The sequence below is a fragment of the Palaemon carinicauda genome, chromosome 29 (genome assembly GCF_036898095.1).
Source record: "Palaemon carinicauda isolate YSFRI2023 chromosome 29, ASM3689809v2, whole genome shotgun sequence".
NCBI classification, from domain to species: Eukaryota; Metazoa; Arthropoda; class Malacostraca; order Decapoda; family Palaemonidae; genus Palaemon; species Palaemon carinicauda.
Genome location: NC_090753.1, coordinates 65126478 through 65154188, shown reverse-complemented (window position 1 = coordinate 65154188; position 27711 = coordinate 65126478). Strand labels below are relative to the sequence as shown.

The following is a 27711-nucleotide window of genomic DNA, read 5'->3' as shown; positions in this document are numbered from 1 at the left end:
TACTCTAGGAGACGGGGAGAAGTAATCCTCAGCGGCGTCCCAGAGTTGATTGCCAAGTCTCAAAATCTGAGTGTGTTGCACCCTAGGTGCAATCCATTTCGGATAAAGTCTTCGTTCGGTAACCGAAAACCCATCAACTGGGGTTTTACCCAGTGAGGAGTCTGTATCTTAAAAGAACGATACCAGCTCGCCCCCGTGTGTTGGCACTGTTGACCAGCACGGGGAAGGTCAAGAGGAGGATCTCAAGGATTTCCTTCCCCTCTGGGATCGGAAGGCAATGGAGGTTGCTCTCAATCTAAACCCTCCTCCATCCTAAGACTCAAAGCTCGTAACATCAGTGGCGTTACGTCCCTGGCATTCAAGAAACTACTCTGTGGCGCAGATACTTTTAAGTGGGCATGTGGAAGCGTCAGGCGACCTTCACGGCCCACTACCTGCAAAGGCATAACCCACAAGAACATGGAGACCTTTTCCATCGATCCTGTGGTGGTTGCACAACAAATGGTCTAAACACCTCAGGCTCCTTGATGGACAAGTAGCAGAGGGTAGAGGGCTGAGGTTACCCGGATTAGTCTGGGGTGAATGAGTAAGAATGACTGGCTCCTTTCTTCCTTTCACCTTCTCCCCTGTGGGGAAAACAGCTCCGCAAGCCTCGGCATAGCTGACCTCACCTCCCTGCAGGTGCCTCCTAAGTATAGAAGAATACTGTACTTTGTTACGTCCCCAATAGCTTTTTGAGGGAGGGTATTGGGTAAGTCTTAAGAGCAATAGGTTTTGTACTCGAGTTCCTATGTTAAAGACAAGCCACACTGTTAGTTCCACTCACACACAAGTTTCTGCAGGCCGCTATCAGTGCATTACCTCATATCAGCACTTGATTTTAGCAAGGGTAGGATCCCTTCTACTATCGATCACAGCGGAGGGTTTGTATCTACGCCGGAACAAATAACAAATTTGTAAGTAATTTGTATTTTTCCTAGTATACAAACCTGGAGCTATTTATACAAATTGGCCCGCCACCCTGTCCCCCGAGAAGTCCTGTCATAAAGCAAAGTGGTTACTCAGCTGAGAGGTGTGAGTGAGTGGGGTTGCCAGTCTTCTCCACCCCCCACCCTCTAACTAGCGGATGGGGTAGTTATCTCTCACTAAAATTATCATGGCTCGTCTTTCAGCTACGCTGAAAGTATAGCCTTATAAATAGCTTCAGGTTTGTTTACTAGGAAAAATATAAATTACTTACAAATTTGTTATTTTACTCTTTCACAATACTGTATCATCTCTCAAATAGTTAATTGATGATCCGGATAATCTAATACTCTGTCTTGAAAGAGCAGTCGGGAAGTATACAGAGAGAACAGTCTTTTATAAGCTCTAAAATTACAAACTTATTTGTGATCACGATACTCCATAAATAAAATATCGAAGAATACCATTTCTTTTTGGTTATGTGAAAGCATTGTGCGAGCATATAAATTCACATGGAAGGGTCGCCGGGGCCCCCACTAGAACACGTTATGTCTGTGGTCTTGCTGCAACCTTAGCGTTCCTCAAGAATCACTCGATAGCCCAAGATCTTAGTGCAGGTGTCTGTAGAATGCATAATACCTTCACATTGTCATTACCTGAAAGATTGCACTAACAGATCATTGGACATCTTTTCTTTAGGTCCTATTGGTGCTGTGCAACAAATATTATAGCTTATTCTCTTACGGGGGCGTCTAACCCTGTATCATGACATCAGTTATTCTCTGCATTATAAAGATATGAAATAGGGTTCGTCTGAACCTACTTGCAAGATGAGTCCTGGAGTACTTGCTTGGATCACACCCTAATGCAGGTAAGAATAATAAGTTCTTAATTATGAATATTTATTTATTTTGATGTAACTTCATTTCTTTCTTAATCCAAACCTAGAGGGCTAGCCGTAAAGCTCCTGCAAGGAGAGTTGGACTATTCCTTTATGGAGGTGTTAGCCTGCATTATAAAAATTAATGGACTTGGGGATCCCACTTACTCCTCTCTCGAGGGAAGAGAGACTATTAGACCAATTCTTCCATGCCCAATGACCCGGAAAGACCAAGATAGAATTACCTTCGTCCAAGATGGTGTCAGAAGCATTTAAGAAAGTAATTTCCCGGATAGAGGTGGAAAAGGACTCTCAGGTTGAGAAACTTCTCTAGTTTCCTTCCTCCACTTTTTGTTAGTCAGAGGAATTACTATGAAATCCTGCAAGACGATGTCTCTCCCATGCCATTGGACCCGGCATTATTGGCCTTTCCTCAGGGCATGTTGGTGGACAAGCTAATGGCTCAGCATGTTACGCTCTCGGTTGATGAAGCTGCTAACATGGAGAGGATAACTAAGGCAACTTTGCAAGCCTCCATATGAATTTACTACTGGTCTGGGGCCGTGGGTTATCCGACCAACAATGAGGATTTGTTGGACTCTGTAACCCATGCTAACTAGTGGAGGGTTGTTGATACCTCTCGCGAAAGTTTATCGCTAGATTCCAGTTCATGCCAGAACATATATCCATAGAAAAGAATTTAGGTTTGTATACTAGTTAGGTAGAATACAAATTACTTCCAAATTTTTCATGTTATTAGTGTACTTTATTTAGGTGTTCGTAATTGTTACAAAATATCATACAGTTTAAGTCATATATATTTTGACTTTATTTGAATTTAAGATGGTTTGATTAAAAGTAAAGTTTTAGAGATCATAAGTTGAAATATAAAGTTTTAGCCTGACAGCAAATATAAAGAGTTAAAGTAGACACCCACTAGCTACATAATGACAGCGGTAACTGGACTATATTGTTATTTTTACCAGCCAAGCTACAACCTTAGTTGAGAAAGCAGGATGCTACAAGCTGTTTGACCTCTTGGAATATATTGATTCAGAAACATGAGAAATGAGCTATTACTGAAGTCCTACATCTCTGGAGATGATTTTATAATCTGAAAAAGGATGTTGATTCTCCTATTCTTTGTATAATGTTTTGGTTCGTACTTGATAGCATTTTTAATTGTAGTTTTTGTTACTGGGAATAAATATCTCGTTCTTCATAAATCTGTCTGTATAAACAAAACAGACAAATCAAGGAAAAGGACAAACCTGTGGTATAAGTTATCAATTAGAACAACGGTCATTTGTTTTATGTGCCACTCATCTTTATTGGGTAATCTGAAAAAGGATGTTGGTTCTCCTATTCTTTGTATTATTTTTTTGGTTCGTACTTTATAGCATTTTTAAAAACATAGTTATGTAATTGACTGCTTCATCTAGCATCTCTTAGTTTTATGATCAGCTGTAAGTAATTACTCTGCAGTACTGTATATGAAATATCACGTGTACCATGTTCTTATTTTCACAGGTTGAACAGATAGTTGACATGGAAACAAAAAAGAAATGGAAGTGCCCTGTAAAATTCCGAGTTCGCTGGGTTGGCTACGGAGAAAAAGACGATTCTTGGTTGCCCGCTTCGCACCTGAACTGTGATGATCTGATAAACGAGTTTCTCGAGATCTCTGGTCGTACTTCTGAATATAAGGTATCGCTTTTTGCATTTCAGTCTTAACAAGGTTCTTAAGGTATCAGGACGTACTTCTTGGTACAAGGTCTTGCTATATGCATTTCAATTTTGACAAGCTTCTTAAGATCTCTGGTTGTACTTTTGGGTATTGAATAAGTTATCGCTTTTTGCAGCTTAATCTTATTAAAGAGTTTCTTCATATCTCTGGACGTACTTCTAAGTTTAAGGTACCACTTTTTGCATTTCAATTTCAGTGTAAACCTATTTTTAAAGAATTATGTTTCTGGTAATATATTGAAACGTATTACAGCATGGAGAAAGGGGACCCTTGTTATTAAGCGTGAGAAGTCTCAATTGTAGTCAGAACTACTTCTTGGATAGAGGGAGCACTCACTACATTCGAAGAGTACATAATCTTATGGAGAAGCATCTTTTCCAAACTCTGGATTTGATCTTTGGACTAATTTTGAGAAGAATGAAGGTGTATTTAATTGGAATGAAAAGAAAAATTGTCTTAGATATTAAATCTCTTCTACAGTACTGGCTATTTCATCTGTATTATCTAAATCTTATACATTTTGAGAAGTTTTAAGTTTTGAAATAAGTTCCTGAGGACTATGACCCTTCTTGGTGTCAATTGGCACAGGTTGGTAGGGCTTGGATCTGTTGCAATGAAGAAAGCAATATAGGATATAGTGGTTGTATAAAAAATTAAGTGTTTTTGTAGAAATATTGAATTTTCATGTACTGTATTCTTTTGTAGTTGACTATTATTAGTAGTACTGTGTTATAATTAATTTTTATTATTGCTTTTATTTTTTTATCAATATTGTTAATGTTACTTTTAAGTTTAACAACACTACTGAGTCCAAATATTGTATGCAAATCTTATTTAATTCTTATTTTATAAAAGTTAATTGTTCCGTAACTGAAATACAAACCAGGCTATTTAATATGGGTAATTACTTTTGGCGTAGCTGAAATGATGTGCCATTAGAATTTTAGCGAGGGTTTACTACCCCACCGCTAGTTAGCGGGGGCTAGGGACGGTAGCTTGCTACCCTCCCCCCTCACACACACCTGTGCTTGAGCTCAATTTGCTCTCGGCTCAGGTGGTAGTCGGACATGTCCGCTGTCACCCTCGCCTTCTTTGACTTCCATTGCTAATCTTTTGTTTGCTTTTCCTTTGACAGAGTGTGTGTGAAGTTGGCCTCTGCGATGCGTAAGTGTCCTGGATTACCTGACCGCCCTTGTGGCACGTATATGTTGGCGGTCGAAACGGACCCCCACACCTTGTGTCCTTACTGTAGGGGCCAGTGGTGTGATAAGAATAATGTGTGTAGGGAGTGGTCTACCTCCCAGTGGGAGAGGTTTTCTCGGCGCCGGAAGAAGAAGTCCAGACGGGATATTTCTCCTTCGAAGGTTTCTTTGAAAGGAGAAAATCCCAAGGGCTCTTCTTCCGTTGCCCAAACCTCCTCCGAAGCTCCCACTTGATCGGTTTCTTCTGAGAAACTGTCGAGTGGTAGCATAGGCCGTAGTTCTGTTGACCGATCTCGGGGTTTGGGAGAGGGAGTTGCCTCCCATAGCGAGGCAGCTCCTCCTCCGGTTTAATGTAAATGTGTCTAATAATGATTTGTTGCAGCTTTAGGCTTCCTTGGGGCTTGAGGGTTCGCCCTCCAAGGAAGCCTTGTTTGACATGATCAGGTTGGGGGCAGCTGTCAAACAATCGCCGACTTTAGCAGAGGTTGATCCTCTGTCTATCGTCGACGTTGTTGTGGCAGAGGCTTCCGATGAGTTGTATCAAACCTCTGCTCCTGATGTAGCTGAAGGCTTAGTTCCCCCCTCCGAACATCCTTCGAGGGAGGAACTAAGTCCAACGGTCTCTCCTGCCGGTGATTCTCCCCCTCGGGGGAGTTCACTCACAGAGACTTTTCTTCGGAGGACTGCTGATGGTCAGCCCGCTGACCCCACGGCCCCCAGAGGGCGTATAAGGCGTAAAGCCCTCCTTCCTCTTCGCCGTAGAGGCCTTCCTTCACCTCACAAGGGTGTTAGGAGGCGCCTCTTCGGTTCATCATCTCCGCAGTCCACCACAGAGGAACCTCGCCGTCGTTCTCTGACTCTACCAGCTACATCCCTGGACCTCTCTGCAGATCGTTCGCGATCTCCTTCAGTGGAAGGTCGTCCTTACAAAGGGCACGCCGACCTTCCACCCGCCAGACCTGCTGACCTGCCGTCGCCGTTCCTGGCTGCTGACGCGCTGTGGGCGCCAACTCATCCCGTTGTAAAACGGGCAACGGTCCCTTCGGGACACAAAGGGCTTTCACACAAATTTGTGCCTAAGTCCCTTACGCGCCAGGTCTTCCCAGCACGCCAACGATCACCTGCCGCAACTGCGCGCAAGCGCTCGCCTGCAGACGTTCCTGTTATAGCGCGCATGCGCTCACCTGCGCGCCAGTGCTCTCCTGTTTGCCCTCATCCTGCTGCGCGCCATGCGCGCCCCTGTTCTCCTGCGCGCTAGCGCTCGCCTACTGGCGCTCTTGCGCGCCAATGATCTCCTGCGCGCCCACAATCTTCTGATGGGAAAGGTAACCTCTTCCCCTGTTCGCCAGCGCTCACCAACGCGCCATCGATCGCCGACGCGCCATCGGACCCCTCCTGCGCCCCATCCTTCACCTGCGCGAGTATCTGATGCGCGCCCACGAGATTGCACATGCGCGGCCTGCGCGCCCACCTCCACAACCAGATGTGCGCTCTCATGCGCGCCCGCACGCAAGAAATATATTTCCTGCGCACGCGCGCGTCCAACGTTATCACCCTCACGGGCTCTTCGGCCAGATCCTGCGCGGCTGCGCGGGCGAACAATTGCCCTCGCGCCCTCTGCCATCTCCAGCACGCGCCCCTGCCCGCCATCACTCGCACGCACGCGCCCTCGCCTGTGCACCAACATTCTCCCGCGCGCGACCCAGGGCAAATCCCATCGCGCGAGAGATCACACGCGCGAGGCTGCAGGACATCGCGCGGCCAGGTCATCATCGTCACATCCCCATCCCCCTGCAAGTGCAGAACAGCGCGCTCGCCGGAGGGAGGGAGGATTCCAGATAGGTCTAGGGACTTTTCTCCTTTTCAGGCAAACCCTCCTTTGGTAACACCTCCTAGGGATCGAACGATCCCCTTCCCTCCAGAGGGAGTTTCTGCTGCGCTGTCAGTCAGCAGCCTTGGTTTGGGTCCCTAGTCAGAGCGGTCATGCAGGCTTTTAAGCCTGTTCTCTACGAGCTGGGCCACAAATCAGTGGCAGCTTCTACTCCCCTGAAAAGGAAGAGAGGAGTATCTGACGTGGTAACTTCTCCAAGGGCAAAGCTGACTCCTCGGAAGTCTTTGAGGAAGGCCTCCTCACCCCCCCCCCCCCCGAGCTTTCACTCCCTCCCCTTCGGACGAAGATTTCCTGTCTTCAGGGGAGTCACGCGAGGTGAGGCGTTCCCCCATCGCACCAATGAGGGAAACCCCACCTCGCGCCGGGAAGTCTTCTTGGGTAGGGATGGAGAAGAGCCTCCCACCATTACTGTTGGAGTCCTGCATCCCTCCCAGGAGGGAGTCGAAGGACTCTAAGACTTTACCAGTCATCCTCAAGGATTAGACCAGAGCCAGCCAAGCCCCTCAGAGAATGTCCACAAGTCCCCCCAAGAAGAGCCTTTGGGGACAGGAGACTTCGCTGCTAGCCCTTCAGGAGGAGAGCTACAGGAATCAGAGCATGTGTTCTGGCAAGTTCTGACCCTTATGAGGAATCTCAATGGGTTTGCGGATCCAGAGATTCCCCCTCGTGAGGGCAAAGACACGGTCTTGGACCGAGTCTTTGGTACTCAAAAACCCTCAAAGGCCAGTGCGGGTTTGGCCTGGTCTCATGGGGTTAAGAGTGCCAGAGACAAGGTCGAAGGCCAGCTCTCCGTGCTTGCCTCCTCCAGCCGATCCAGCGCCGGTAACAAACTCCTCCCGCCTCCTCGTGTCCATCAGAGGAGGTACTTTGACATCATGGAGGAGACTTGTTTAGCTCTTTCCCTACACCACTCTTAGGAAGAGCTTACCAAGGGAGTCCCTCTAGAGAGACTCTCCAACCGGCAAGTGTCGTTCTCGGCAACGGAGAACCTTAGCCAGAAGGTAGCGAAGTGTGCCATGCAGGCAACTTCGTGGCTAGACATCTGGCTAGGGTCTCTGGGCATCCTGTTACGATCTGAGGACTTGTCCAAAGAGAATACCAGGAAGGCCATGGAGACCTTTTTACTCTCAGGCACTCGTACAATCGAGTTTCTAGCCCACCAAGTCTCGAACTTGTGGGCTAATACCATCTTGAAACGTCGAGATGCGGTGTCTGAGAGATTCCACCAAAAGGTCCCCAGTACCGAGATCAGCAGGCTCAGACATTCCTCCATCTTGGGGAAGAATTTTTTCAAGCCTAAGGACGTGGAGCAGGCGGCTGAGAGGTGGAGGAAGTCCAACCAGGACTCTCTCCTACATAGAGCTTTAACATCAAAGCCTTATAAACCTCCAGCAACCCAGCAATCGCGTCCTACCAAGACCACGAAACCGGCAGCTACAGCGAAGACAACGGTGTCTAAGCCCTTTCCTGTCAAGGACAAGAGAGGCAAAAAGTCCTAGGGGGAGCGGCCGAGGCCGCAAACGCTAGGATTGGCAGTCCCCCTGCATGTCCACCAGTGGGGGGTTGCCTACAAAGTTGCGCAAGCAGGTGGCAGCAACTCGGGGCAGATTCCTGGACGATTTCCATAATCAGTCAAGGATATTGCGTCCCGTTCACAACATCTCTACCTCCCCTGACAGCGAATCCAGTGTCGTTGAGCTCCCTTGCCATGGGATCGGCAAGGGGGGCAAGCCCTTCGGGCAGAAGTCCAGACCATGTGGAAGAAGGGCGCTCTCCAAGAGGTCGTCGACGGATCCCCAGGCTTCTTCAGTCGACTCTTTCTTGTAAAGAAGGCGTCTGGAGGCTGGAGACCAGTCATCAACCTCTCAGCTCTGAACAGGTTTGTCAAGCAGACCCCGTTCAGCATGGAGACGGCAGACACGGTCAGACTTGCAGTGAAACCGCAAGACTTCATGTGTACACTGGACCTGAAGGACGCGTACTTCCAGATCCCAGTCCATCCGTCTTCAAGGAAGTACTTAAGATTCAGCCTAGACAACAAGATCTACCAGTTCAAGGTGCTGTGTTTTGGTCAGTCCACAGCACCACAGGTTTTCACCAGTGTTTTAACCCTAATATCGTCGTGGGCACACAGGATCGGCATCCATCTCCTCCGTTATCTGGACTACTGGCTGATCCTAGCAGACTCGGAGTCAGCCCATCTTCGAAACCGAGACAAACTTCTGGGACTTTGCCAAGATCTGGGGATCATGGTAAATCTCGAGAAGTCTTTTCTGCTTCCTACTCAAAGACTGGTATATCTAGGCATGATCATAGACACCAATCTCCACAAAGCCTTCCCATCAGACGACAGGATAGCAAGGCTGAGGAGGGTCGCAAGTCCTTTTCTCAGACGAGAAGAGCTTAGAGCCCAATCGTGGTTATGTCTCCTCGGTCACCTCTCATCCTTGGCCTGTCTAGTACCCAACGATCGCCTCAGAATGAGATCTCTCTAATGGCGACTCAAGTCCCGGTGGAATCGTGACCCCTGGACGTCATGATCCCTATGGGTCCTGTGGAACAGACAGACCTTCAGTGGTGGGTGACAGACGAGAACCTATGAAGGGAAGTGGATCTTCTCGTCCTCCCCCCGGATTTGATGCTGTTTTCGGACGCCTCAAAGAAAGGGTGGGGGGCCCACGTTCTGCATCATAGGACCTCAGTCCTGTGGTCAGAATCAGAAAAGTGCCTCCATATAAATCTTCTAGAAATGAAGGCCGTATTCCTGGCCCTTCAACAGTCACAACAATACCTGGCGGGTCACTCTGTGGTGGTGATGAGCGACAACACCACAGTAGCGGCTTACATCAACAAGCAAGGAGGTACCTTTTCCCAGCAGCTATCCCATCTCGCAGTAGAGATACTGAGATGGACCTAAGTCCACTCGATTCCAATATCGGCTCGCTTCATTCCAGGCAAGAGGAATGTGCTCGCCGTCAGTCTGAGCAGAGCGTGTCAGATAGTGAATACCGAGTGGTCTTTGGATTATCTAGTAGCCAACAAAGTCCTGATGACTTTGTGGGGTTCCCCGACTGTGGATCTGTTCGCTACAGCGCTGAACTTCAAGCTCCCGCTGTACTGCTCCCCAGTCCCGGATCCCAAGGCACTCTGGCAAGATGCCTTCCAACATCTTTCACAAAGCCGTAGCTTCGCTACGACTTCACGCCTGGAGACCATCCAGCATCTCCTTGCTGAGAGAGGATTTTCGCAACAAGTTGCGAACAGGATGTCTGGACACCTGCGAAGGTCATCCGCAGGGGTCTACCAGGCAAAGTGGCGAGTTTTCTGTGGTTGGTGTCGTGGAAGGGGTATATCTCCACTTGATGCCATTATTCCAGCAATAGCGGAATTCTTCGTGTATTTGCGAGAAGAAATGCGCCTTTCAGTCTCGGCAGTGAAAGGCTATCGCTCAGCCTTAAGTCTAGCCTTCAGGCTCAAAGGAGTGGACATTTCTTCCTCGCTGGAACTTTCCCTACTCATACGAAGTTATGAACTTACCTGCCCTCAGTCGGAAGTGAGACCTCCGCCATGGAACGGGTTCGAGTTCTTAGGTCTCTTAAGAGACCTCCATACGAACCATTACGCCAGGCTTCAGATCGCCACCTAACTTGGAAGACGGTGTTCCTTCTAGCTTTGGCCTCGGCCAAGCGAGTCAGTGAACTTCATGGTCTCTCGTATGACATCGGCCATTCAAGGGGATGGGGGGAGGTAACGTTCAGATTCGTCCCTGAGTTTGTTGCTAAGACTCAGAATCCGGGAGTGCCGGACCCTCGGTTCGACTCTTTCCAGATTTCGAGTCTTCGTTCTGTAACATATGACCCAGACCATCTCCTACTGTGCCCAGTAAGGAGTCTGAGGCTATATCTCAAAAGAACGGCTGCAGTTCGTCCCCAAGTGCAAGCATTGTTTGTGAGCACTGGGAGAACAAAGAGTAGGGTTACCAAGAATACTATCTCGGCATGGATTCGTAGGGTGATCCATCTGTCCCTGAATCCAGACCCTCCTCCGTCACGTCGCCCTAGAGCACACGATGTCAGGGGCGTAGCTACGCCCCGGTCTTTCAAGAAGAACTTTTCAGTGATGTAGGTTCTGCAAGCAGGGGTGTGGAAGCGTCAGACGACCTTCACAGCCCACTACCTACAAGATGTGACCCACATTAGGCTCGATACGTTCTCTATCGGCCTTGTGGTGGCTGCACAACAGCTGGTTTAAACCTCAGGCTCCTCAATGGACAAGTAGCAGAAGGTTGAGGGCATTGTTACCCGTTCTTAGTCTGCATGAATGAAAAGGTTTGTCTGGCCCTTATTCTTTGCTTCATCCTCCCCTCTCTTGGGGAAAGCAGCATCCTGGGTACTCTGCACAGCTGACCTCGAACCACTGTAGGTAAACCATGTTTCCTTGTGTTCCTAGTATTAAGCTAATACTGTCACATCCCCATACCCTGACGAGGTGGTATTGGGAGAGTCCTAGCCTAAAGTTTCCATCTAAAGGACTACAGGTCAACTTCCTAGGACGAGTCACACTTCATTCCTTCACACACAGCTTACGTAGGCCGCAGCCCTTGCACAGCAAGTGTCTAGCGAGGTGCAAGGACTCCTTATTGTTGAGGGCTGACACACTCAGATACTGAGTCCCCGGGCAAAGCCAAAAGCCAGTACTGGCTGGGACTTTCCATCCTTCCTAAGGGGTGAGTCACCCATATTAAATAACATGGTTTGTATTTCAGTTACGTAACAAATGACAAATTCTTAGGTAATTTGTATTTTTCCTAACTATACAAACCTTAGCTATTTAATCAAACTTGCCCGCCAGCCCTATCCCCCGTGAAGTCCTACCTTTAAGCAAAGTGAGCTCAAGCACAGGTGTGTGTGAGGGGGGGGGGGGCAAGCTACCCTCCCTACCCCACCGCTAACTAGCGGTGGGCTAGTAAATCCTCGTTAAAATTCTAATGGCTCGCTCGTCATTTCAGCTACGCTGAAAGTAATTACCCATGTTAAATAGCTAAGGTTTGTATAGTTAGGAAAAATACAAATTACCTACGAATTTGTCATATTTTACCTGATAATTTTTGCACGTAAGAGTCGTTCACGATGAGGAACTTACTATGATACAGTAGATAACACATTCGAAGTTTGATTACAAAATTTATCAATTATAGCTACCAAAAATTTTCATTCCGTTTCTTTGTGTGAAGTGGAGGTTGGGTAAGATGGTCATATTATGGTGTAATTCTCCAAGTGGAATTTTTTCTTTTATTTGTCCATTTTATTATCATTCTTTAGCTTATCAAAATACAAACACCTTTTCTATTACCTAAGGGCAGGTTGCTTAATCCAAACTCATTGGTAAAAGGAAGGCATTTCTCCTTCTTTGGGAAAACCTTTACTACAGTTGGAGCCTTTTTATGGTATCGATATGATCTTGCATCTGTGGGGAACAAAATATTGGGCAGTATGTTATATCCTTTGTTAACTTTTTATCAATGATTTTGCTGAAGTTTTTGAGGTGGATATGTTTTTGATTAAAATTTTTATCATTAATATTAAGACACAAATATTTATATAAAATTCATCTGGAAGTCTAATATATCATGAGAAAGATCTTAGTAGGATGAAATTATATCCGTTTTGTTTTTCATGCAAGGGTTATCCAATTGGGTAAAAGCAATACAGTAGGACTTAACTTAATATTAACCTGGAAATGACAGGGCAAATTTGCACCCTCATATTCTAAGCAAGCGGATTGATAGGTAGCAAATTATATATGATTTCCACTTTTCAGTGTATATTCTGACATTGTGAGTGAACAAGGATTTTCTTTCTGTTCCAAGGTCTATATAGAGCCAGATGCGAGGGATTAACATTCTCCTATTCATGTTGAGATCCAAAGCATTGTATTTGTATTGGATACTTGGCTGACTTAGACCTGAAACATGATCCCATTTGTACTTGATTTATGGTGATTTCCATTTCTGGATTACTGTGTGAAAAGCTGGAAATTATTACATTTTGGAAATTCAAGGTCAGGGTCAAGCAAAATGTCCAATTCACGTAATGAGCCATAAGTTTAGACATCGTTGTCACAGAAACTTCAAATTTAGTTCATATTTGAGTGTATGAAAATCCACGCCAATTAATACATGTTATGGTCGAAGGTCAAGCAAAAAGTCAGATTCCGGTCATAAACCATACGGCCACAATCTAAATCGTAAAGTAATTAAACTTGTAGGGATTTTAAACTGTTATGTAAAGAGCGGTTAAGGTCGAAGGTCAAGTTCAAGCAAAAGGTCAAAATATGGTTATCAACCATACAGCCACAATTTTAATCTTGAAGTAATGAAACTTGCAGGGATTTTAAAACTGTCATGTAAAGAGCTGGAAATTATTAATTGATTCGGGGAAAGGCACGCTAGTTGCGAGGAATAAGCTGTGGTGGCGGAGGTCTGCACTCACAGAGTGCTTTTCTAGTTTTGTCTGTCTTCGGCATACATACTGTCTGAATTCCCATTTAGTTCAAGTTCTCTTTTCTATCACTAGTCTTAGGTTCTCACGATCTTCCCACTGGCTGACATGCGTTGCTTTCAGATCTCATTTTTTCTTTCCCCATTGCATAAGCTGGATACCAAATATGTGTGTTTCTCTTATTTTGTATTTTTATCTCAATATGCTGGAACTGGGAATAACATAGCCTGTTCTTTTAAGAATTTATTGTATTTTGCTATAAGCTTACATATCGGTGGTACATATTGAAGCAGAAGTTCAAAGTTTTAATTCATTAATTTGGTTAATTCTTATTCATATGGAGTCCATCAGTCTGCAACCATTCTATATGAACTTCTGTCAGACTGGAAATGGGGTCTACATTTTATCTTGTACTTTTTATTCCTGAACTTCAATGACACATACTTTTCATTTATTCTAATTTTCTGTGAGTTTCTTTGCTTCTTCCTTATCTACCCATTTTCAAACAAAATATTCTCTAAACTCTTTCGATAATAAGTACTTGTCTTACTTCAAGGATCAGTTATAATCTTTTTCTGGGCTCGAACCTGTGCCGCCCAGTGAATAAGCTCCATTTAGCACTTATTCTTAGGTAATTTACTGCTAAATATACCAGAGAAAAAATGTAAAGGAGTGCTAGATTAACTAGCTCGCTCACCTATTGGTGTCGGTATAAAATTGGGCGTATAATCCAGAGGTCCCGCACAATTTAGATTCATCCACGACAGAAACCCCAATAGAGGAGAGCCGTTCAACCTCACTCGGTACTACTAACAATGCATCCGCTCAGAACCCAACTCCTTTTAGCACGCTTTGTGCAGTAACCCGCATTTTTGTTGTGCTCTCGTTTTGGATTATTTTCCATTGGATTATAGCTCTTCCCAGAGTTATGGTAGAGGTAGAGGCTACCACCGTGGTTCTAACCAGAACAAAGGCAGGGGAAGAGCCTTTCGCAGAGGAAAGAATTTCCGAGGCGGACGTGGAGGCAACTCCTCAAACCAATACTGAGGTGCAGCAGGTAGGGGGGAGGCTCTATGCCTTCTGCAACAAATGGAGGTTCAGTTCCTGGGCGTTCAGTATCATCTCCAAGGGACTGGGGTGGAGTTGGATTCAAGGACCTCCTCCTCCGAACAAATTTCGTCAACATTCCACTCCGGACCTGGTCGAATTTGTCCAGGATCTTTTACAAAAGAACGCCATACAAGAAACGAAACACCTGAAGTTTCAAGGTCGGCTGTTCAGTGTCCCGAAGAAGGATTCGGACAAGAGAAGAGTGATTCTAGACCTATCCCTTCTCAACTTGTCCATTCAATGCGACAAGTTTCGAATGCTTACCGTCTCGCAGGTGCGGACCTTACTTCCCCGTGGGGCCGTCACCACCTCTATCGATCTTACAGACGCCTATTATCACGTCCCGATAGCGAGACACTTCCGTCCGTACCTAGGCTTTCGCTTAGGGGACAAAAGTTACTCCTTCAAGGTGATGCCCTTCGGGCTCAATATCGCCCCAAGGATCTTCACAAAGTTAGCAGAAGTCGCTGTTCAGGAACTCAGGAATCAAGGGATTCAAGTAGTAGCCTATCTGGACGACTGGCTCATTTGGTCAGACACCTCCCAAAATTGCCTAAAAGCCACTCACAAAGTCATCCATTATCTTCAATCTCTAGGCTTCCAGATCAACTTCAAGAAGTCCCGTCTTCTTCCAAAATCGAAGTTCCAATGGCTCGGCCTGCAATGGGATCTTATATCTCATACTCTGTGTCTTCCCAGACCCAAGAGGTTAGAGATTGCAAGGAACACCAAACGCTTTCTCAAAGACAAAGTAAGTTCCAGACGACTCCAAGAGAGGATTCTGGGGTCCCTTCAGTTTGCCTCAGTGACGGATCTTCTTCTGAAGGCAAAATTGAAAGATATCAATCGTGTCTGGCATTCGAGGGCGAACCGGAAGCTCCGGGACAGGAAAGTCCGCCTTCCTCCCATTCTACGGGAAAGACTTCTTCCTTGGACAAGAGCAAACAGTCTGTCAAAGTCAGTTCCCCTTCGATTTCCGCCTCCGAAATTAATCATTCACACGGACGCATCCTTATCAGGTTGGGGCGGCTATTCTCAGCTCAAGAAAGTTCAAGGTCTTTGGACTCCCTTGTTCCGCCAATTTCACATCAATGTGCTAGAGGCCATGGCAGTTCTTCTAACCCTGAAACGTCTCGCTCTTCCCAAGAAACAACACCTTCGTCTGGTCCTCGACAGCGAAGTGGTGGTCCGCTGCCTCAACAGAGGCGGGTCAAAGTCAGGGCCTCTGAACCATGTTCTAGTAGCCATATTCTCCCTAGCAGCCTTGAACCGTTGGCATCTTTCAGCTGTCCACCTGGCGGGAGTCCGGAATGTAGTGGCAGACGCCCTGTCCCGGACCTCCCCTCTAGAATCGGAATGGTCACTCGATCTAAAGTCATTTCGGTGGATTCTCTCTCAGGTTCCCGGTCTCCAAGTGGACCTCTTCGCCACGGAATCCAACCACAAATTGAGAGTATATGTGGCTCCCAATCTAGACCCTCAGGCTTACGCCACAGACGCCATGTCACAGAATTGGGACACCTGGGAAAAGATTTATCTCTTTCCCCCGGTGAATCTTTTGCTGAAAGTTCTAGACAAACTGAGATCCTTCAAGGGACAAGTAGCCTTGGTCGCACCCAACTGGCCCAAGAGCAACTGGTATCCTCTCCTGCGAGAGTTGAGACTATACCCTCACCCGATACCCAATCCGGTTCTGTCTCAGATAGTACAAACACGCGTTGTGTACGCTTTCTCAAACATTCAGAGCGCCCTAACTTTATGGACTTTATGAAGTTTGCGGCTATGCATGGTGCCAATATTGATCCTCAAAACACCTTGTTCCTAGAATCGGATAAACGGGATTCCACCATCCGCCAGTATGACTCTGCAGTTAAAAAGTTGGCAAAATTTTTAATAGACTCAGACGTGAACTGTATGAACTTGAACCTTACAGTCACTTTCTTTAGATCGTTATTAGAATCAGGTCTGGCAGCCAATACTATCACCACTATTAAATCGGCTCTGAAAAAGATCTTCCTAGTGGGTTTTAACATAGACTTAACCGACTCTTTGTTAGCTTCAATTCCGAAAGCTTGTGCCAGACTGAAACCGGTTACTCGTCCTACCCCGGTGACCTGGTTCCTTAATGACGTACTCAAATTGGCTTCTGATACCATTAACAGTTCTTGTGATTACATTCCCCTTCTCAGGAAAACACTTTTCCTGGTGAGCTTGGCTTCCGGGGCAAGAATTTCTGAATTGGCAGCCTTGTCGAGAGACCCGGGTCATATTGACTTCCTGCCTTCGGGAGAGGTCCTTCTTTCTCCTAACAAATTCTTTTTGGCTAAGAACGAAGACCCTCAAAACAGATGGTCCTCCTGGAAAATTGTTCCCCTCACGCAAGATCCGTCTCTGTGCCCTGTTACTACTCTTAGGTCTTATTTATCCCGGACCTCCTCTAACTCCTCGGGGCCTCTATTCGTTAGAGAACAAGGCGGTACCATTACTATTAAAGGGATCAGGCAACAAATTTTGTATTTTATTAAACAAGCTAACCCTGACTCTTTTCCTCTTGCACATGATATCAGGGCGGTTGCTACCTCGGTGAACTTCTTTCACCACATGAATTTTACAGACCTTTCCAGGTATACAGGGTGGAAATCACCGTCAGTGTTCAAGAAACACTACCTTAAACATTTGGAAGCCCTAAAATTTTCTACAGTAGCCGCAGGGAGTGTAGTTACTCCCAGGTAACTCACAGGTTAATGCCCTATCTCTTTATCTCTCCCTCTTACCTGCCTCATTTATACCCTATTGTATTCGTTGGTCTCGCACCTGAATACTGTTATTATATTTGTAAATTTTTATACTCCTGAGTATCTGTATATATTATCACTCACGGCATTATTATACCTACCTTATTGGATTTATGTTCATATTTAAGATACCCTTATAATTGTTTTTTGGTACTCATCTCTGATTAAAAGCATCCTGTATTTCCCTTACGCTTATGTTTTTCCTTTATTTTGCAAGTTTGGTGACATTTTCTCTTGTATAGATTCACTGGGCGGCACAGGTTCGAGCCCAGAAAAGGGATTTTGACGTAGGAAAAATCTATTTCTGGGCGAAGGACCTGTGCCGCCCAGTGAACCCTCCCAGCTCCTCTCCCTTGGAGTCCCCAAACTTTGGGTGCTAAGGAGTTGGGTTCTGAGCGGATGCATTGTTAGTAGTACCGAGTGAGGTTGAACGGCTCTCCTCTATTGGGGTTTCTGTCGTGGATGAATCTAAATAGTGCGGGACCTCTGGATTATACGCCCAATTTTATACCGACACCAATAGGTGAGCGAGCTAGTTAACCTAGCACTCCTTTACATTTTTTCTCTGGTATATTTAGCAGTAAATTACCTAAGAATAAGTGCTAAATGGAGCTTATTCACTGGGCGGCACAGGTCCTTCGCCCAGAAATAGATTTTTCCTACGTCAAAATCCCTTATCTTGTCCAGTATTGGTGTCAATTATCCCGGTAATCATTGTGCTAGAAAATATCAAGTAGTTCGGTTAGTCTTTGTCCAGGCCGCAGAATTACACTACAGTAGTTGAAAGGGATTTTTTTTTTTTTTTAAATAAAAAGTGTTCCAGTTTTTACAATGGTCATGTATAGAAATTTTATTTTCCCCTAATTTCCCCCTGATTCTGTTTATTACAGAAGATTGATGTAAAGATGAAACTTGGGAGCTGTTTATTATGGTAAATCAAAATGTTGATTTATTTTTCTTTTAAAGATGTTTTGTAAATATCAAACTAAGAAAAGCTCATGTGTTTCTTTCTTTTTGCAGAAAGCAATGACACCATTAAAGCCCAGAGGACGTCCGCTTGTGAATGGCGAACGTACCATCGAAACGAGGAAACCCAAGGGCATTTCTTACAGCGAGCTTGATGAAGATGAAGGTGAGCGGTTAAGCTGTTATTACCTTGACTATTTACTTATTCAATCACTGCCTGGTGTATTCTGTCAATGAATAATTTATATGAATTTTTTTTTAAGGTAAGAGAGGTAACTTGTAGGCTTTTTTATTTGTATTGTTTCCTGGTTTTTATGTTGTTTTCCAATCTTATAAACAGTATATATAGACACAATGGATGTTCTTACGTAATACATACTTAAGAAATGTCTGGAAATACAGATAGGTGTGTTTATTTACATTTTAAACTCATTAATCACTAACATGAAGGGTACTCCACTATGAGAAAAGTATTAATTAAAATTACTTTCCTTAGCCTTTATTTTTTGGATTTAGTTGAGATTACTAATCTTCAGTTCTTCCATTGCTCCCAGGGTTAATAAACTAACGTAAGGTGTCCATCATAATCAATAATGGCATTTGATGTTCCTTGATAGGTTACGAATATAGTATGAAAAGTTCTTAGATGTGGTGCTGCTGCTTCCGATGTCTATGTACATTGTTATGTCTGGCTGAGGCAAACCTGTACTTGCGTATGGCAGATGTAGGTTACATATTATGAGGATGTGGGATTACGCAAATTTCTTGTTAGGCTTTTTAGTTCTACTATTGAGGGTGGTATGTGCTCAGTGATTCTGCTCCAAGTCTGCGAACTAGTTGTTGGAAGTTTTTCAAGCTATACAATTGCTATTATATTTATTATTATTATTTTGTTCCGTAACTGAAATACAAACCACGCTATTTACATGGGGTAATTACTTCGGCGTAGCTGAATGACGAGTCACTTAGTGACAGGGAAACTTCGGTTTCTCTTTTTCCCTGACCCTTTTGGTTCTCGGAGCTTTAGTTATGCAGATCCCTTGGGCTCTCGTAACTTTGGTCACTTCTACACTTCGGTGATTAGTGACTGGGAAACTTCGGTTTCTCGTTGCGCTGACCCTTCGGGGTCTCGCAACTCATCCCCTTGGGGCCTTGCTACTCAGGCTACGTTAGACCTTTGGTCTCTCGTGCCCTCAGTGGACCTGCTGTATCCGTTCCTGACTGCTGACGCGCTTTGGGCGCCCACGCTCCCCGTTATCCAACGGGCTCCTCCCTCCGGGGCAGGAGAAGCTTTCTCACACCGTGAGTAAGTCCCTTAAGCGCCAGGTATTCCCTGCGCGCCAACGTTCCCTTGCGCGCTAGCGCTCGGCTGCTGTTCCTGCTGTTCCAGAGACTGCCTTCCAGAGACTCCCTGTTCCAGTAATTCAATTAGGCTGCTGCCAATGTTCCCTGCGCATTAGCGCACATAGTTGGGGTTCCTGAGATAGCGCACAGGCGCTCACCAGAGGTTTAGCCTGGGTGTCTCTAAGTCTCTTCTACGAAGGACACCTCTCCCGTTCGCGGGAAAGGTCCCTCACAGAGACCACTCCTCGGAGTGTTTAGCAGTACTGTACTTACAGTTGATCGTCGGCCCTGAAGCAGACCTACCTTGGTCCTCTTCAGGGGTTGCCCTCCCTTTAGGGACTCATCCCAGTTCCTGATCTACGAGTTAGCTTATCCTTCAACCTTCTCTCCGACGATCTTCTGTTGCGTTCTAGACGCACAAGGGCTGACGATCTTCACTCGCGCATAAGCGCCGAAGATCGTCCGCGCGCGGGAAACCATCCCACGCGCGGACGATCTTCGGCGCTTGGTTGGTTTCCTGCGTGCGATCTTCGAAGGCCGTTAGCCGACGATCTTCGGATCCGGCGCTAGGCACGCATGCGCCGACGATTTTCATAACGCGCGTAAGCGCCGAAGATCGTTCCGTGTGCGGGATGGTTTCCCGCGCCTGACCATCGAGGCTCACGCGGTTTCCCGCTCGTCCTCGGGCGGTTTTCCGCTCGTCCACGTGGGGGATGGTTGCCCGCGCGTGATCATCACGGATCGTCCGCGCGTGATCATCACGGATCGTCCGCGCGCAGTTTCCCGCGCGATCATCTAGATCGTCCGCGCGCGGGCACCGAGGGTTTCCCGCGCGTGATCGCCAACTATCTTCTCTCTCGCGCGAGCGCCGACGATCTTCGCACACGTGTGAGCGCCGAAGATCGTCCGTGCTCGTGCAAATCGCCGACGATCGTCTTACATAGCCAGAGATCGTACACACGCGGGCACCAATGGTTTCCCGCTCACTATCACCGACGATCTTCTCTCGCGCTAGCGCCGACGATCTTCGTACACGCGTAGGCGCCGAAGATCGTCCGCGTTATTTCTTCCGCGCGTGGGATGGCTTCCCACGCGCAATCGCCGACGGCGCGCAAGCACCGGCGATCTTCTGTCGCCGAGATCGTCCACACGTGGGTTGGTTTCCCACGCAATCGCCCACGATCTTCTTTCGCGCGCAAGCAATGACGATCTTCGTAGGCGCGGGGATTGTCCACGCGGGCACCGATGGTTCCCCCCGCGCGATCGCCGATACGCCCACGCGGGTACGCGTACGTGCGAACGCGGCTATACTGCTACCCACGTTTTATTCACGCGCTACCCAGATCTGTGCTTTTCGTGCGATCACCAGCATGATCGGCACACCGTTCTCCAACACGATCCCGCCCTAATTACATTAGGGATTCTGGCGGTCAGGCCACCTTCGCGTTTCCCTCCCCGCAGCGCAGAGCAGTGCCCTCTCCGGAGGGGGGGAGGTTTCCGGACAGGTCAAAGGTCTCTTCTCCCTTCATTGCAGATTCTCCACGGGCGAACCCTCATGTGTCAACTCCTCCAAGGGATCGAACGATCCTCTTCCCTCCAGAGGGACTACCTGTCAGCGCGACGGTCGGTCGGCAACCCTGGTGGGACGCCGTCGTCAGAGCGCTTACGCAGGCAATGACCCTCTGCCTTCTGACTGGGGTCACTAATCAGTAGCAACTTTCTCTCCCCCTGAAGAGGGAGAGAGGAATCTCTGACATGGTATCTCCTCCAAGGACTATCCTGTCCCTTCGCGAGTCCTTACGCAGGCGATGAGCCCTCCTCAGACTTCTTCCCCCCTCCCCTGCGGATGAGCATTACCCATCCCCAGGAGGGTCGGAAGATCCGGTCCTCTCCCCCATCACACCATAGGGGGAATCCCCGCCTCTTCCTGAGAAATCTTCTCGTACGGAGGGGGCGAAAGCCTTACATCCTTCATTGCTGAAGTCCTGTTTCCTTCCTAGGAGGGAACCGAAGGCCCAGTCTTCCGCAAGGACCCGACAGGACCCGGATGGACCCTTGGAGCATGTCTACGAGTCTCCCCAGGAAGACCCTCCGGGGACGGGAGACCTCGCTGCCAGTCCATCAGGAGGAGAAGCTCCAGGGGTCGGAACTCGCATTCTGGCAGGTCCTGACCCTCAGGAGAAACCTCAAGGGGACCCCAGATCCAGAGATTCCTCTTCGTAAAGGGAAGGATACGGTCCGGGACCGAATCTATGCCACCCAAGGACTCCCTTGGGCCGGTGCAGCTTGCCCTGGTCTCAGGGAATGAAGAGCGCCAGAGACAAGGCCGTGGGCCAGCTCTCTGAGCTTGCCTCCTTCAATAGTCCCGGTCGGTATCGAGCCCCTCCCTCCTCCCAGGGTAGGGATCGGTGAGGGGACGGGCCCTCCGGGCAAAAGTCCAGTCCATGTTGAAGATGCGCTCGCTCCAAGAGGTGGCCAACGGGTCCTGAGGCTTCCTTAATCGTCTCCTCTCTGGGAGAAAGCGTTGGGAGGCTGGGGACCGATCATCGACTTCTCGATTCTGAACGGGGTTGACAAACAGTCTCCGTTCAGCATGGCGACGGCAGACGTGGTCAGTCTTGCGGTGAGACCACAAGACTTCATGTGTACACTGGTCCGGTAGGACGCGTACTTCCGATCCCGGTCCTCCCGTCTTCAAGGAAGTACTTTGGAGTTTGCCTGGAAGGCGGATATACCAGTTCAAGGTGCTGTGCTTCGGTCTCTCCACGGCACCTCAAGTGTTCGCAGAAGCTTCCACTCTGATCTCTTCATGGGTTCACAGGATCGGCATCCGTCCCCTCCGTTTCCTGGGTGACTGGCTAATCCTAGCAGAGTCGAGGCATCCCTTCTTCGCCATCGGGACAAGTTCCTCGGACTTTGCCAAGTTCTAAGGATCATGGTGGTCCTCGAGGAGTCCTCCCCGCAGCCCTTTCAGAGTCTGGTATACCTAGGCATGGTCTTGGACACCAATCTCCCGGAGCCTTCCCTTCAGACGGCAGGATAACAAGGCGGAGGAAGGTCGCGAGACCTTTCCCCACACGAGAAGAACCTCCAACCCAATGTGGTTACGTCTCTCCTCCCTGGCCCGTCTGTTTCCAACAAGTCGCCTCAGAATGAGTTCTCTCCAGTGGCTACTCAGGGCGCGGTGGAGTCAGGGACACGACTCCCCGGACGCCTGGATCCCTAGGGTACAACCGGAACAGACGGACCCCCAGTGGTGGGAAGCAGACAAGAATCTACAATAGGGAGTGGACCTTCTCGTCCTCGCCCCAAACTTGATGCTGTTTTCGGATGCGTCAAAGAAAGGGGGGTGGGGGGTGGGGGGGCACGTTCTGAACCGCGGGACCGCAGGCCGGTGGTCAGAACCAGGAAGTACCTTCTCTAGACCTACTAGAGATGGAAACCGTGTTTCTGGCACTTCAGTAGCTCCACCAAGCCTGGCGGACTACTCTGTGGTTATGGGGATCAGCAACACCACAGTGATGGCCTACATGCTCAGACAAGGAGGTACTTTTCAGTACAGCCATCCCATCCTGCGGTAGAGATACCGAGGTGGCCCGAATTCCCCTTGATCACCTTAGCAGCTCGCTTGATTCCAGGCAAAGTAATGGGCTCGCCAACAGTCTGAGCAGTGCGACACAGACACCACATACCGAGTGGTCTTTGGATCCTCAAGTAGCTTACAAAGTCCTGACTCGGTGGGGCTCCCCTCTGTGGGCCGGTTCGCTACAGTGCTGAACTACAAGCTCCCGCTGTACTGCTCCCCGGTCCCGGACCCCAAGGCCCTCTGGTAAGATGCCTTCCAACGGTGGGACAACATCGATGTTTTCGCCTTCCCCCGTTCTGGCTGATGAGGAGAGTACTCTACAAGACCAGAGTATCGGTCAGCCACTCAATGCCCTCCATAGCTCTGCTAGGACCTCTCGCAGATGGCTCACCAGTCCCTCTGTAATTCCTTACGGAGCCTCCGAGGGAACCCCCCCCCACGTCACGGGTTACTAACACAACCACATGCCAACATCCTCTACAATGCCGTAGCTTCGCTTCGACTTCCCGCCGGGAGACTATCCAGCATCTCCTCAGAGAGAGAGGTTTTTCGCAACAAGTTGCGAAAAGGAGGTCTGGACCCCTGCGCAAGTCTTTCGCAGTAGTCTCCCAGGCGAAGGGGCGAGTTACTGTGGTTGGTGTCGTGGAGAGGGTATCCCTCCACACGATGCCGCTTCCAGCAATAGCGGAGCTCCTCGTGGGATTGCGGGATGAAATGTGCCTTTCAGTTTTGGCTGTGAAAGGCTATCTCTCAGCCTTAGGTCTTGCCTCCAGGCTCAAGGGATAGACATTTCTCCCTCGCTGGAACTCTCTTTCCTCATACGAAGCCATGTCCTCTCCTGCCCTCAGTCGAAGGTGAGACCTCCTCCTTGGAACGTGGTTCGAGTTCTCTAGTCTCTAAAGAGACCTCCCGACGAACCACTACGTAAGGCCCCAGATCACCACCTTACTGGGTAGACAGTGTTCCTGCTAGCCTTATCCTTGACCAAGCGAGTCACATGGTCTCTCATACGACTTCACCCATTCAGGGGGATATGGGGAGGCAACGTTCAGGTCCGTCCCTGAGTTTTGTTGCCAAGACTCAGATCTCGGGAGTGCCGGACCCGAGGTTCGACTCTTTCCAGGTTTCGAGTCTCCGTCCTGTAGCAGATGACCCAGACCATCTCCTACCTTGCCGGTAGGGAGTCTGAGGTGGCGTCTTGAGAGAACAGCTGCAGTTCATCCCCAGGCGCAAGCCTCGTTCGTGGACCCTGGGAAAACGAAGAGAAGGGTTACCAGGAATACCATCTCAGCCCGGATTCGCAGGGTGCTTCACCCGGCCTTGAATCCTGACCCTTCTCCGTCGCATCGCCCTAGAGCCCATGATGTCAGGGGCGTAGCTACGTCCCTGCCCTTCATGGAGCATCATTCAGTGACGCAGGTCCTGCAAGCGGGGGTGTTGAAGCGTCAGACCATCTTCTCAGCCCCTTACCTGCAAGACATGACTCACAGGAGGCTCGATACGTTTCCATCGGCCCTGTGGTGGCTGCACAACAGCTGGTCTAAACCTCAGGCTCCTTGATGGACAAGTAGCAGAAGGTTGAGGGCATTGTTACCTGGTGTTAGTCTGCATGAATGAAAAGATCTGTCTGGCCCTTATTCTTTTCTTCATCCTCTCCTCCCTTGGAGAAAGCAGCATCCTGGGTTCTCTGCACAGCTGACCTCAAACCACTGCAGGTAGACCATGCTTCCTTGTGTTCCTAGTATTAGGTGTAATACTGTCATGTCCCCATACCCTGACGAGGTGGTATTGGGAGAGTCCTAGCCTAGATTTCCTTCTGAGGAACTCCAGGTCAACTGCCTAGGACAAGTCACTTTTCACCTTCGCACACACCTTACGTAGGCCGCGGCAGTTTCACAACCGCCAGCGAGGAGCAGGGATTCCCTATTGTCCGAGTACTTAATCGCTCGAATATGGAATCCCCGGGCAAGCCAAAGCCAGTATGGCCGGGACTTACCACCCTTCCTAAGGGTTAAGTCACCCCATGTAAATAGCGTGGTTTGTATTTCAGTTACGGAACAAATGACAAATTCGTAGATAATTTGTATTTTCCCTAACTATACAAACCTTAGCTATTTACACATAGCCAGCCCTGTCCCCCAAGATAAGTCCTACCTCTAAGTAAAGTGAGCCTTTCACCGGTGTGTGTGAGGGGGAGGGATAGCAAGCTACCCCTCCCTACCCCCGCTAACTAGCAGAGCAGTAGTAAACCTTCGTTAAAATTCTTATGGCTCGTCATTAAGCTACGCCGAAGTAATTACCCCATGTAAATAGCTAAGGTTTGTACAGTTAGGAAAAATACAAATTATCTACGAATTTGTCATATTATTACCTGTTAAGCTACAACCCTAGTTGGAAAAACAGGATGCTATAAGCCCAGGGGCCCCAACAGGGGAAATAGCCCAGTGAGGAAAGGAAACAAGGAAAAATCGAATATTTTAAGAACAATAACATTAAAATAAGTATTTCTATATAAACTAAAAACTTAACAATATAAGAGGAAGAGAAATAAGATAGAATAGTGTGCCCGAGTTTACCTTGAAACAAGAGAACTCTAAGTCAAGACAGTGGAAGACCATGGTATAGAGGCTATGGCATTACCCAAGACTAGAGAACAATGGCTTGATTTTGGAGTGTCCTCCTAGAAGAGCTGCTTACCACAGCTAAAGAGTCTCATCTACTCTTACCAAGAGGATTTATTGACTAATTTGAAATTCTCTGGCATCCTGACATCGAACGTCATTGATGACAATTACCAAGAAAAAAGTAGCCACTGAACAATTACATTGCTAGCAAGGGTTCCATGTTTGTTTGCATAGTTTTAGATCTCATTCAGTTTGACGTGGGTTGGTTTGGTATCTCTTTGGGTTGCTCCTTTTTCAGTGATTGTTTAGTAGTTATCCTTATAAAATTTGTTTTTGGAGCCGTTTGTAGGGCATATGGATCACACAACTAACACACGATTGTTGGAGCTTGGTAAGCATCGACGTGCATCTAGTTTTATCATGATCTCTTTTTGTGTAGAATCTGATCTCTCCAAGTGAAGCCCATAATTGTTGCAAACGGGGAATATGAAAACATATCCAGCTACTGGAGATTGTGCAGATATAGAGTCCAGATCTCTGCACTAAATATGAGTTGATATAAACACTATTTTATTAATTTTGACATTGGTGGTCAATTTCAGATGTTTCTTCATGAAAATCCCGGTTCTCAGTTTGCAAAAAGAATGTGAAGACCTGTTTATTTCATTCAGCACATCATTTATAATCTCAGTGGTGGATGCAACAAAGATACCAAGGACTTTGAAGGATGAGACCTCCTGATGCTGTATATCATTAATGGTGAAGATAGGTGCATTCCTATATAGTTTTCTTGTGCTATGACTTCTGGTTTTTTTTTTATATTTACCTGCAAGCCAGGTGCCTACTATGTTGATGATTGGGTGTCATAAGATATGTTGCACTAACTCTTGGATGTTTGCCAAAATTGCTGCATCGTCAGTATATTGCAGGTCAATCAGTTGGCACGCACATATTTGGTTTTTATTGTAGGCTCCCATCTTCTTTGAGTTTTTCCTTCTGTAAGTTCATTATTAAGGAGATGAACGAATTGAACAGAAAAGGCGCCAACATGTCACCTTGCCTTGATTTCATTCCCACACGTAGGGAGGGTATCATCCTGGTAATGAAGATTTAACCTTCCATGTTGGAATGAAATAGCAGTTATTCTGAGAAATTAGCTAGGAACTTGGGGACCTCATTGTAAAGTGCTTTGGTAAGGTGAATAAAGACAATATATAAGGTTTATTTTGCTCTTGACATTTCACTTGTATTTGCTTGATAATGAAGGTAGTCAGTGTTCTCTCTCTCTCTTTTCTTGAATCCATACTAGGTCTCTGGTAAAACAGATTCAGATACAATTTAGTTAAATGAAAGAGATTAACTCTAGCTATTATTTTACAAGTGGTAGAGAGAAGGATAATATCTTGGCTGTTATTGCAGTCAAGTCTCTCCTTTTCCTTTTTATAAATAAGAAATAGGAAAATATTTGTCTTGGTATTTGCTGTACCTTCCATAGAGCACATGTCTTGTGCAGTTGTTTTGTGAAGAAAGCCCTATGCTTTGAATTTTCACCAGAGAACTTCTTACAATTCTAGATGTTTATCAGAGTCTTAGATGTTGAATTAAGTGTTCAAAGTTCAATAACGAAATAAGAGCCAGTAATTTGAAACTACTTAATGAAGAGAATTGTTTTCAATCAGATGTTATTCTCTACTAAAAATAATAGAAGTGTATAGAATTTTAGTATCATCTAGAATAACAATCCATAGTCTATTTGATAAAAAAAACAATTAAAGTAGTAGTTTATATGCTGACCAGAATGTTAAAACAAAAAAAATATTAGTAGACAAAGGAAAAGGGTAAATGCTACCAAAGAAAATGTTTAGAGGAATAAGATATCAGAAGCATTGAGGAAAGGATCAGAAAACTGGAATTAGAAAGGTTGTGGAAATCATTGGAATCGGTAACTGTGCTTTATTTCTGTGATTCTAGGATCGAGACAAGCTTCTTTCTATTAGCCACGAAATGGGGATCATAATCAATGGGGAGAAGTCAAGTCTTTCTCCCAAGTGAATGATGGAGCACCTGGGAATGTTGATAGATACAACAGCTGAGAGGGTT

At 47.0% G+C, this 27711-nt stretch overlaps 1 protein-coding gene across 4 annotated transcripts in view; it reads left to right on the top strand.

The window, feature by feature from the left end:
• LOC137622192 (uncharacterized) overlaps positions 1 to 27711 on the top strand; it is a 110737-nt gene that overhangs the window by 22513 nt on the left and 60513 nt on the right. For 2 of the 4 annotated variants that reach the window (XM_068352638.1, XM_068352637.1), the window contains exons 2-3: positions 3377 to 3553; positions 18112 to 18223. In XM_068352638.1, coding sequence (XP_068208739.1) covers positions 3377 to 3553; positions 18112 to 18223 — 289 coding nt within the window. The remainder of the gene's footprint in view (positions 1 to 3376; positions 3554 to 18111; positions 18224 to 27711) is intronic. The other 2 variants (XM_068352640.1, XM_068352639.1) reach the window with 1 other exon arrangement.